At 32.8% G+C, this 12130-nt stretch overlaps 1 protein-coding gene across 1 annotated transcript; it reads right to left on the bottom strand.

The window, feature by feature from the left end:
- Nucleotides 1-9504: 9504 nt before the first annotated feature.
- Nucleotides 9505-11576, bottom strand: LOC131153463 (nudix hydrolase 18, mitochondrial). Its single transcript, XM_058105802.1, has 6 exons — nt 11524-11576; nt 11252-11349; nt 10869-10977; nt 10603-10686; nt 10275-10403; nt 9505-9892 (listed from the first exon to the last, which is right to left on the bottom strand). Exons 2-6 carry the CDS (start codon nt 11332-11334, stop codon nt 9755-9757), a joined length of 543 nt encoding a protein of 180 aa, XP_057961785.1. The 5' UTR covers nt 11335-11349; nt 11524-11576; the 3' UTR covers nt 9505-9754.
- Between the last annotated feature and the right edge of the window lie 554 nt (nt 11577-12130).

Here is a 12130-nt window from a genome sequence, read left to right on the forward strand (position 1 = left end):
TGCTCCAAAACTAGGTGTTTACAATAAATAGTACATAATTTGTACATGGTTTTATTTGAAAAAATTTTAACGAAATTTCGACAGCGTGCCTTCTATAAATTAGACATTTTCCTATAAAACCTATACCTAAAATAGTATATTGTTTTAAGAAAATAAAATATTTTATGCATGCAACAACCTAAATCCACTACCAACATGCAATTCACAATATACTGCATCAATCATGCAGTTGGCGTTCAACACAAGCATGTATTCCAGCCCGCGAATTCTATAATGCATATAACATAATACCATTGTCTCTTATAAGGCATAAAATATAATAATAAAACTTACAATTCCTTTCATTTCTCCACATTTGATTAAATCTCTCACAAGACCATGGATATCACATCAAGCTGAGAAGTTCACAACACCCCAACGTTTAATCTTTATTGGCACCACTAGTTTCTAAAAAAAAGCACAAAGAATTTTGTGAGATCAGTTGAACTAAGATATCCTCACATCACAATGTCCAAGAAGAAGCATCTTATTGTTGCGAGAAGGAGCCACCGTCTGTAAATTGGACATTTTCCCATAAAACCTATAGCTGGAACAGTATATTGTTTTAAGCAAGTAAATCATTTCAAGCATGCAACAACTTAAATCCACTACCAGCATGCAATTCACAATATACTGCATCAACCATACAATTAGCGTTCAACACAAGCATATATTCTAACCAGCGAATTCTACAATTTATAAAACATAATACCATCGTCTCTTATATTGCAGAAAACATAATAATAAAACTTAAAATTCTTTTCATTTCTCCACATTTGATTAGATCTCTCACAAGACCATGGATATCACATCAAGCTAAGAAGTTCACAACACCTCAATGTTCAATCTTTATTTGTTCCTTTAGTTTCTAAAACAAAGCATAAAGAATTTTGTGAGATCAGTTGAACTAAAATCTTAACATCACAATGTACAAGAAGAAGCACTTTATTGTTGCAAGGAGGAGCCACCATCTGTAAATTGGAAATTTTCCCATAAAACCTGTTCCTGAAACCTGGTTGTTTTAAGCAAATAAATCATTTCAATCATGCAACAACCTAAATCCACTACCAGCATGCAACTCACAATATACTGCATCAGTCATGCAGCTGGCGTTCAACACAAGCATATATTCTAGCCAGTGAAATGAAAACAGATATTATGTATGGACTTATATAAAACAAAATAGCTCGCGAAATCCTGGTGTATAAATGGTAATCGTAGTGTGCAGGTTGTCCTAGGTTTTCATTGAGAAGATGTTCTTGAAGTAGTTCATAGTTTTTACAAAAGGTTTAGAGATCACTAAAGGTGAGGAAGTTGTTGATCTAAAGGCTCTACATATGTAGTAGATGTGGCATACAAATTAATTACATTCATCACACACTATATGCCTTTATGAGATTGTATTAATTGCATTTATCTAAATGCTCTGCATATGTAGCAGATGCTGTACACAAATTACATTTATCACAAAACACTTCGTACCTTTATGAGATTGTGTTAATTGCAGATGATTGATTTTAATTTCCTAGTGATGTAGGAAATTTATAGAAAGCATAAGGATGAAATTCAGTTATTCATTTATTCACTCATCCTTTCAAAATATTGTAATCATTTTTGCACACATTTTAATGGTTGTAGTCACGTATGTGATTTCTAACGACATTTCGGCAGTATGCCGTCTATAAATAGAATATTTTCCAAACCTACAAATCATGAAAACAATAAAAATACAATTCATTTGAATCACTAAGATAGTTAAATTTAGGTCAGCTCACTAAGGATGGAGCTCATCTCCCCTATGTGTTCTCATGCGTTCAATCCAAACATGAAACAACCTAAGCAACTACCAACATGCAGTTCATAAGATTCTACATTAGCCAATGGCATTCAGTTCAAGCATGCAATTCAGTATATAGGAAATTCAGCTAGGTTCATCCTCATGAAATTCAGCTAGGCAAATGTACATTTTCATATCTCTTTGAAGCTCAAAGATATTTACTAGTCTTGAACAATGCATTTCCTTCTTTTTTCTTTCCACCAGTAGCTTCAATCTTCTCCTGAGTGCTCATATCCCAGAACTCCTACTCCTAGAGACAAATAAAAATCAAATACTCAAGAACACAATTTCCATTTGCCCTCCTTCAAAAAAAGGAAAATACACCACAATAAGGAGAAAAAAAGTGAACACTTATCTGCCTACCTTATTTGTGTAAGTAACATCCACATAAAATCTAGAAATAGCCAGAAAAACGTAATGATATAGTGAAGCACAAAATAGAGGTAGAAACCAAAAGCACCATGTATTTTCATTAATTTTAGGGGCAATACAATGTAGATAGAAACATCGAAGCACGCATATAGCCATTCAAAAGCATGGTAAAATAGAATACAGTAAAAAATAAATAAAAGAAAAGGGTACATGAACACAGTACATAAGCAAAAGTGAAAGCGCATCAAAGATCCCAAGCATCTAGTCTATCCTAATCAGAGTCAAAATTAGAATCAGAACTAGCTGAGCAAGGCGAGGCAGCCACTGCTTTAGCGGCATCTCGATCCCATGCCATTTCCTCCAAAAGACAACGCAAGTCAGGGGTAAGAGGGGACGATGGTGGTTTGTGTGGCTTGAGGATACAGTGTAGCACCAAATGGTCGGGAATGTCCGTCGGAGGCCCCGCGGCAAAATCATATGGCATAGTCGGCCTAATCATATGGAACAACACCGGATGAGCGAGCATGTCCTCTGTAAACCCCGGGGTAACATTTGAGGACTGCTCTCTAATGGGTGGCGTAGCAGAAAGTGTCGGGAGCAACTGCACATCCTCAAAAGTCACCCTTGGTGCTCTCGTCTCATCCGACATACGTTCGTGCTCACTCAAGGCCGCTCGATCCCTAGAAGAAGACTCTCCCCTTGGCAGGTCCTGGACCGTCTGTCGTTTGGCAGTGCTTCGTGGCGAGTGGTCATTCTTTTCAATCATATATATATTTGCTTAGATGGGTTCTAAATTCAAAGGCATGCATAAATTATATTATATCATAGTTCTAAAATATGCAACAGATGTGTGTTGGCTAGTGACTTTGAATTAGAAAATTTATAAATAATAATGATTGAATTAGAAAATCATAAATAATAATGAGTCTTGAAAATGTGAGAAATTCGAATTCAAATGTATATTTAATGGAAGATCAAAAGCAATTTAATGAGATGATGCACTAAATGGGCAATTTTCCAAAATTATGGACATAATTTCCTCTTTTGAGCGTGATTTCCGACAAGTAATAGCTATTTGTGGTTCAAGAACATTACTCATCTCATTTGGTGCTTATACAGTTATATACTTCAACAACTATTATCTCATATTTAGGAAAAGTTTTTACCAAAATTTCAACAGCATGTCGACTGTAAAGTGAACATTTCAAAAAAAAAAAAAATTACCTAAAAAAGAGATTATATATAAGAGCATGCTAAAGCCTAGATTCACTACCAGCATGTAATATACAAATCTGCATCAACCATGTAGAAGGCATATTCACAACCAGTATGGCAACTCAATCCAGTATTTCAAAAGAGATGCAATATAATTTCAATAAGAGCATAAAGTCTTAACACAACGCTTATATGGTAAACAATACACTAATAAGAAAGGAATATACATTCAAATGGTGAAATTTATATGAGCTTGAACCATCTCCTCTTTTACTACCTTAATTCAATAAAGAATTAACCTAGCTATTAATTTCAACCAAGGTTTCTCTCATTCTTCAAGAGCCAAGCTAGCAAAGAGGATCCTTGCTTACATTTGCATTGTTTAGATGGGCATAGATACTTTTTTATTAGTTTAGCACATCTTACTTCTTAAAGTGCTTTTTTTGTGGCTCTGGCTGGGTGTTTGACCAAGCTTAAAGGAGTGGGTTAGATGGGAATAGACGTTTATTTTTAATAGAATGTCATCATTTGTACACTCGTTGGAGTGTTTGGTAGAGTCTGTTGACTATCTGAATCATGTTGGTTTTATGGCTTTCTCCTTTCAAAACCAAAACAAAATTTTTGAGCACTATGGAAATCAAATTCAATATGAATTGGGTATTGAAAAACATGCTGAGCTTAGCTCTATGGTGCAAAATAAGGAATGGAAGTTGCTTAGAAGAAGTTCACAGAATGTGAAAGATTTGACTAAGAAACTAGCGTTTCGGCCTAATTTAGAACAAAATGACAAGATTGTGTGGAGCTCTATGGATAGTTTCTAGTTGGTTGGTTGCCCGTTCCCATATAATGTAGAGCCTAAATTTTCAATATGGTTTGGGCAAAAGAAAATAGTTGATCGCCATGAATATTAGACCCTTGAGTGCTTCAACCTTCCCTTTGCGTACTAAAAACAGGCAGCGACTGATGGATGATTGGCCATGAATGATTCTAGGCAATACTTGAAGATCTATTTTTTCATGATTTTGAAAATTTAGAGATCTTAGGAATTTTATTTAAGGTTATTTTGGATATAGCATATACTTTGGAATTTTTTCCCTTGTAACTTCTGGTTATTTGCTTTTGGGATTATCTAATTTTTTTTCTTTGTCCCAACTTTTTCTTTTTAAAAGCAAAAGTTGGAGTATAAGTGAGGATTATCTAATTTTTTTTTTCTTTGTCCTCACTTTTTCTTTTTAAAAGCAAAAGTTGGAGTATAAGTGATCAGGCCTTCAGTGTTTTTTGGAGAGCTTGTAAGAGCTATAAATTTGAAACATTTAAAAGCTAAAAGCAATCTTTGTTAACATCCTATTCTATTGTTACCCTTGACTTTTATAAATAGTACAAAACTATAAAATGTTAGTTATAATTCCTAATAATACATATTTATTTTAGTCATTTTAAATACTTTTGAGCATCTTCCAATTTTTTTTTATCAAATATTCAAAAATAGCTTTTTGCCCTTGACTTTTATAAATATTACAAAACTATAAAATGTTAATTATAATTTATAGTCATTTTAAATACTTTTAAGCATCTTACAACTTTTTTTTTTATCTAATGTTCAAAATTAGCTTTTTCTTTCTAATAGTTCCTGTTTTGCAGGGAATTAAAAAAAAATATTAATAAGCTCTTGTGTCAGTTTTCTAAGAAAATTGCAAGAGGTTGGAATAAACCCTAGTTTGGTTGTTCCTTGTGCTTAGTGAAAAGGAACTTTTGAAAAAGGCATTGGCTCAGGTATGGTAAAAATAATTTTGGTCTCCTTCAGGGGAGCTTTTGTAAATAAAAGCTTATCCTCAATGTAAATTGATTGAATTTTTACAATGGTCAAAATGGATTTGTTATTTTACTAGACAAATAATGTGGTTATTTTCCAATAAACTCAAATTACAAACAATCAAATTTGTCAAGCCAACAATATTCACATTTTTCTTGAAATACATCAAAAAGTATATGTAAAAACAAAAATTCTAAAGATATAAGGAAGAAACAAATAATTGAGAATATGTTATTTTAAGGCATACTTAATGGGCACATGAAGTTATTAAGTATGTTAAATTACGTGATCAGAACCTAAATATATACAAGTTTGCAAATATATGATGACTATTGGATTTGGATACATCCAATTAAAATTTCTTTATAACCAGTTTATTCTTACCCAAGTCTGCTCAGTTTTTTCAGCCACCAGCGAGCAACTCTAATAATTATTACAAACACACACAAACTTGCTCATGAACCTCTAAATGCATTCCAGTACATGCTTGCTCGCAAAACTTAGTCCCTTAAACAAAATTCAATCACAACAGAGTGAAGGAACAATGGTTCAAATAATTGTCCAGTAATACACACACACACACACACACACACACACACACACAAATATATATATATATATATATATATATATATATATATATATATATAATTAAGAAGACTTCATAATAACCCCTTAATTAAAAATATCAGTGAAACCATGTGAACTAAGAATCTTAAAAGCCATTAGTAGTTAGAAGGTTAAGAAACAAAACTTTGAAACATTTTGAATTTTATTTTTCTATTAAAAATAAAATAAAATGAACATTGACAACGGTTTAAGGTAATCAAAAATCCCCAAAAGACTAAAGATTAAGGTTATATGCACAAAAAGATAAGGTGAAGGTATATATAACAAATTCTCACATATATAATTAAGCAACATAGACACAAATGGCCTAGAAAAAAAAAAAGAAAAAAAAACTGCAAACATAAATGGAAAATTGCATCAAGCAGTTCAGATTTACCAAACAAATTAACAAATGAACAAATGAATGAGCAATAAGAGCACAAAAGATATAGATTCAGATCTGAACCAGGAGAGATTAAAGAAGAACAAAAGGGAGTAACTTCCGTATCTTTCCCTGAATGGAAAACAAATGCTCTAAGTAAAACTGCTGGATGGTATCGTTGGCGAAGCTATTAACCATAGTTTGATAGACCTTGGAGTCCTGCAAGCAGCTCTTTATCCTGTTCTAGTTCTTACCATTATTAACCATATTCTGCAACTAGTTGAAGTAATTCCCAAGCCTGTACTCCTTATACCCTTTTCCTGACAACACCTCCCCTGCTCCTTTATTGATCTCCACAAATGCAAAAATCGTGAAGCAAAATAGCAAAACGATGAGCAGGAACATTACTACGAGGTAGAACTAGAGAATCTAGGACACATGACAACGCACGCAGTTGAGCCCCTCTAGTGAAACCACCATAAGGAACACCCCTAGAAGGATCACTAGCTTCTCCAGGAACTTCTCGCAGTCAATGCTTGCGCGATTTGCCAGTGGCGGCGACGAAGCGGGATGGAGATATTGAGAGAGAGAGAGAGAGAGAGAGAGAGAGAGAGAGAGAGAGAGAGAGAATGAGCGATGGAGGAAAAGAAGGAGGATTTGAGGGAAAGGAGGGAGGTTGGGGGAACCCGCGTGGGTTTTTCAATGTGAGACTATTAGTGACTAATCTTCAAATTCGTCACTAATATTGTGAAATAATTTTTTTAGTTTTTTTTAAATAAAAAACTAGTAGTGACAGTTCCTAAATTCGTCACTAATAAGGGGCTAATAGTGACGAATCTCCAAATTCATCACTAATATTGTGAAATATATATATATATTTTTAAATAAAAGAAATACTAGTGACGGTTCCCAAATCTGTCACTAACAAGGGACTAAAAGTGACAAATTTTCAAATTCATCACTAATATTGTGAAATAAATTTAGTTTTTATTTTTTTTAAAATAAAAGAAGTATTGGCGATGGTTTCCAAATTTGTCACTAATAAGGGGCTAATAGTGACGAATTTGAAGATTCGTTACTAATATTGTGAAATAAATTTTTTTTTTTTTAAATAAAATAAGTATTAGTGATGACTCTTAAATCCGTCACTAATAAGAGGCTAATAGTGACAAATTTTCAAATTCATCACTAATATTGTGAAATAACTTTTTTTAAAATAAAAGAAGTATTAGTGACGGTTCCCAAATCCGTCACTAATAAGGGGCTAATAATGACAAATTTGAAGATTCATCACTAATATTGTAAAATAATTTTTTTAATTTTTTTTTAAATAATAGTAGTAATGGTTATTTAATTGTCACTAATAAATATCTTTTAGTGAGAGATTTAATTCCTCACTAATATCGTAGAAATCATCACTAATATTTTTCTAACATAATTTTTGCGTAAAAAATGTTTTCCTATGATATTTTCATATTTTTAGTGACGAAACTATTAGTGACGGTTTCAAATCCGTCACTAATAGTGTCATATTAGTGACGATTGCTAAAACCGTCACTAATTCCCACTTTTAGTGATGGATTTGAATCCATTACTAATTGTTTCGTCACTAAAAATTAGTTTTTTTGTAGTGATATTTCAATTAAGCGTTAGATCAAGCTTTCATCATTGATAGTTAGGTAAAGTGGGCTTATTGGCCCAATTACAAAAATCACTTCTTTAGGTAGATGCATTATTTTTTATTTTTTGATCTAACAACATTGATGATAACATATGCTCTAATTATAAGTATAGAGCAAAGTTGCATTATTTTTTATTTTTTGAAAATTTTTTTCTTCTCATGCTATTATTTATGACATGTCAACTCCATCTAAAGACTCAAGAACTATTTTAACTCAAAACTCAAAAATGAAGTGAGCCAAGTGCGAGGAAATCTTAATAACATACATATTAAGGATGACCTTGTGACCTTGGTGATCCCAAGGTCATGGTTTCGATTCCCTCTTGAGGTATTTTACCTTTGAATTACCAGGAGTGTGTTAATGGACAGATGGCAACATTTCACCCTCCTCGGATTTGATATCACACCATAGTGTCCAATGTGACGCGATGGTGGCTAAAGCTCCCGAAGTTTTATTTTTATTTTTTAAATTGCTAATAACATGCATGCATAGTTGGTTTTTTTTTTTTAAATGTAAAAAAAATTGAAACAATTCAACGGCCATCCCACCTCTTATGTCTCTCTTCCACAGGCATGAGGAGACCTCTCACCCCATCCCTATCATCCAATTCACCAATGATACTAAAATAAACTGAATTTTCTTTTGAAAGTGCTCTTTCTTTAGTTGTTATTATTAGTATTATTATTTTGATTTTTGTGTGGGAGCTGTTCAATGCTAATTCAAAATTTGAACTTTATTTTTTAAAAATGTGACATTCTTTTAAAACATATGAAACTTTGAAATATTTGAAGTTCACCCTCATAGTATTAGTTTTATTGAAACTATCATGGATTCAAAATTTAAAATTTACAAACGATATATTTGGAAACATGAATTTTAAACCTTAAATTTGAATTTGAATGGATTTGGACAAATTTTAACACAATTTTATACTATATTTTATCCAAATTTAATTCAAATCAAAATCAAAGACTAAACAGAGAGGAAAAGTTTTCTAATATGATTGATATATTAATAAAATGTTCATTCCATTTCCTCACCATGCCCATGTTAAGATGAATTAATCTCAGTGTGGGTAAAATAAATGTCCGACTTTATCTTAACAATTTTTGTGATAGTTTGTAAACAATATCCTCAAACAACCCAACCAAATAGGCCTATACAGCCTCACATAGAGCTTCATATAGCCATAACCACAACACTAATACAAAACTTTATATTTGTCTTGAATTTCAAATCTAAATCACAATGTAGCCTTCGAAATGATCTTTTGAATTAGTAGCTTTATGTGCTTATGCTACTTAATTTTGTATCTCTCTGGAACTCACCATTCTCGCTCTAAATATGGCGCTTCTTTTAGGTCAAAATGAAAGTAGTCTACAATCCAAGTTCCAACATTATTGCCCATGTGTTAAAATACAATTCAAGACTAGCAATCAGTTCATGAATCTAAGATGATTGTAGATGGTCAAATTCAACACAAGAGTAAATTGCAAAGGCTTCAAATTGTATGTATATATATATATGTCAAAATTATCAAAGACAGTAAAAAAAAGAATCGAACATTCTTTCCCTCTATTGAAACTTCAACTTCCTTGTCATAACATAGACTACTTACAAGAAGACCCAATAGACAGGAACACCAAAAATCTAAGAATCTACAGGAATATAAGTTGTAATCTTAGTTTCCAATGCAGCAAGTTCTTGGACCATTTGGTTTATAAGAAAAATAGAACAAAAATGTGTATGGTCACGAAGAATTGCTACTCTGTACAAGTACAACTTCAGGCGACTTCCTTATTAAGTTAAGATAGGGAACAAGGTGAGACATGGTTTTTCGTCTGCACGTCTTGGGAAGGAGACTCCAGCCTATTCACGAATCTATCTAGAGCTTCCTTCATCCACCAATGCTCACATGCTTCTCGAGCTTTATGCACTGGCATCTGCAACATTTATTTATTTTCCCATAACATAAGTCAACACGTCGAGCTAGAGAATATTAAAGTTCCTACGCTGCTTTTACTTATAAATACATTTTATTTTATTCAAAACAAGGTTCGACCAAAAAACTTAGCGTCATGTAGTACCATAAAATTCTTTTAAATAACTCTTTCTCCCTCGATATTTAAAATGAAAAAATTTGATCATCCAAGTTTAAATTTCGCTTGAGAATCTCGTCAAAATTTAAATTAAATTTCTTAGGGTAAAATTATCAGAGTTTAACCTTTAGAAATAAAGTATGATTCAACAAAACTTCAAATACTATAGTTCCAGTTAACATAATAAATAAGAATAAAAGGCAGATGGGGCAGAATATATTCATACCCATTTTCTTTGTCTGAGATTCTCCTCCGGCCAGGAATCTAACACCTCTTTGACCAGCAAAGGGAACATGTATCCTTCGTAAATTGTGCCATGTCGTCTGCTCTTGAAACTCCATTTGCCTAGTTCAACCTGCATTTTACATACATATACACATCATTAATTAACCTTACAGACTATAAACTGTTAATAAAAGATATTAATTGGTTTTCGTCGTAAAATATTTAGCACGAACCATGCATTAATTCAATCAAAAGGATAAAAAGGAAACAAGAAAGGAAAAGAAAAGAAAGAGGAAAATAAAATGAATGAATGCAATATATATGCAAACCTCGAGGATGCCCAGAACGCCAGCTTCTTCAAGCGACTCTCTCGCCGCTGCCTCTTCAACAGTTTCATCCGTCTCCCAACCTCCCTGAATTAAGTTTCAACAATTGTTTTTTCAGATATTGGTTTTTTTTTTTTTTTATTTACGAAAAAATAAAGCAATTTTTTAGTATGTATTGTAACCGCTTTTTCTCTCAACAATTCAAATTTCCTTCTGCGTTTTTTAATTTCCCGAATTTCCCGCTCCCCAAACACTAGAAATTGTGGTACCTTTGGGAACAATATTCCATGGCCTTTCTGCGAACTGATCACAAGAACTTCCAGTAATTCATGGAAGGGTGTGCCTTCACTGCCATTCGTATATCTATACGGAATGCATCTGCAAATTAAAACCATAAAAAAAAAAATCAGAAATAATTTAAATTTTTGTCTGTAAATTTCAACATTGAAGATGATCTTATAGACACAGAAACCCAAAAAAAAAAAAAAAAGGAAGGCCATAAGGTCGAAATTCCTTCATCATTTTAACACAAACCCATTTCACCCTTTTGCCCATAAGATCGATCTTTCTAACACAAACCCATTTCACCCTTTTCTCCATTTTTCACATCCAAAATTTAAAAAGAAACAAGTATGATACAACTAACACAGACCCGACGACTTGGCGGCGACCCATGTTGTACCGCTGCAGTTGCCTTCCCGTTCGAGAAACCAAACCAACCATGTCCTTACACATTCGTTTTTTTCGCTACTGGAAGAGAAATTAAACAATATGAATCTTCAGAGAGAAAGAGAAAGAGAACCCAGGAGAAAATTTTGGAAGCACATGCATTCTCTGCAAAAATATATATATATCTGGATACAGATGGGTTGACTAACCCAATAAATGTGCCTAGAAAATCTCAGGGGTTTAATAGAAACTTACAGTGCGTTGTGGTTTGGTATTTGGGATTGGAATTTGGTGGCGGATTATAAGGGGAGTGGCTGGGGGTTGGGGGAGAAGGCTTTAAATAGAGGAAGGTGCAGGAAATAGTGGCAAAGCGGTATGCGTCGTTATAACCTCAACCGTTGATTAGTCGCATTAGGGACAAGGAAAGCCGTGGATGTTGACGATTTGTTCATAATAATATTATATATATAATATTATTAAAATAGTGAATGGAACTTGTGCTTCGCGACGCACGCGGCCTGGGCGATTTATGTTAGGATAAGTTTTTTAATTGTTTTTATGTATGAACCGCGTCCAAGAAAGTTAAGTTTGCTTTGGCTTTGGGAAGCTTCTTAAAGGGTTTCCTTTATGGGTAGTTAGAGAGTTTCCTTTCTAATAGTAGAGATTTATTTTAAATTGAGTTTGTATCAAAATTTAATTTTAAGATAGTAATAAGAAAATAAGTTATAAGTATTTTTATTATAATTTTTCTCAATTATAAATACTATTAAAATGTAAATTTATTTAAACATGCTTAAGATATTTTAACTTGTACATTGCTTATGTGAGATATCAAATTCTTTTATTATTGATTTAAGATATA

Source organism: Malania oleifera, chromosome 4 (genome assembly GCF_029873635.1).
Source record: "Malania oleifera isolate guangnan ecotype guangnan chromosome 4, ASM2987363v1, whole genome shotgun sequence".
NCBI classification, from domain to species: Eukaryota; Viridiplantae; Streptophyta; class Magnoliopsida; order Santalales; family Ximeniaceae; genus Malania; species Malania oleifera.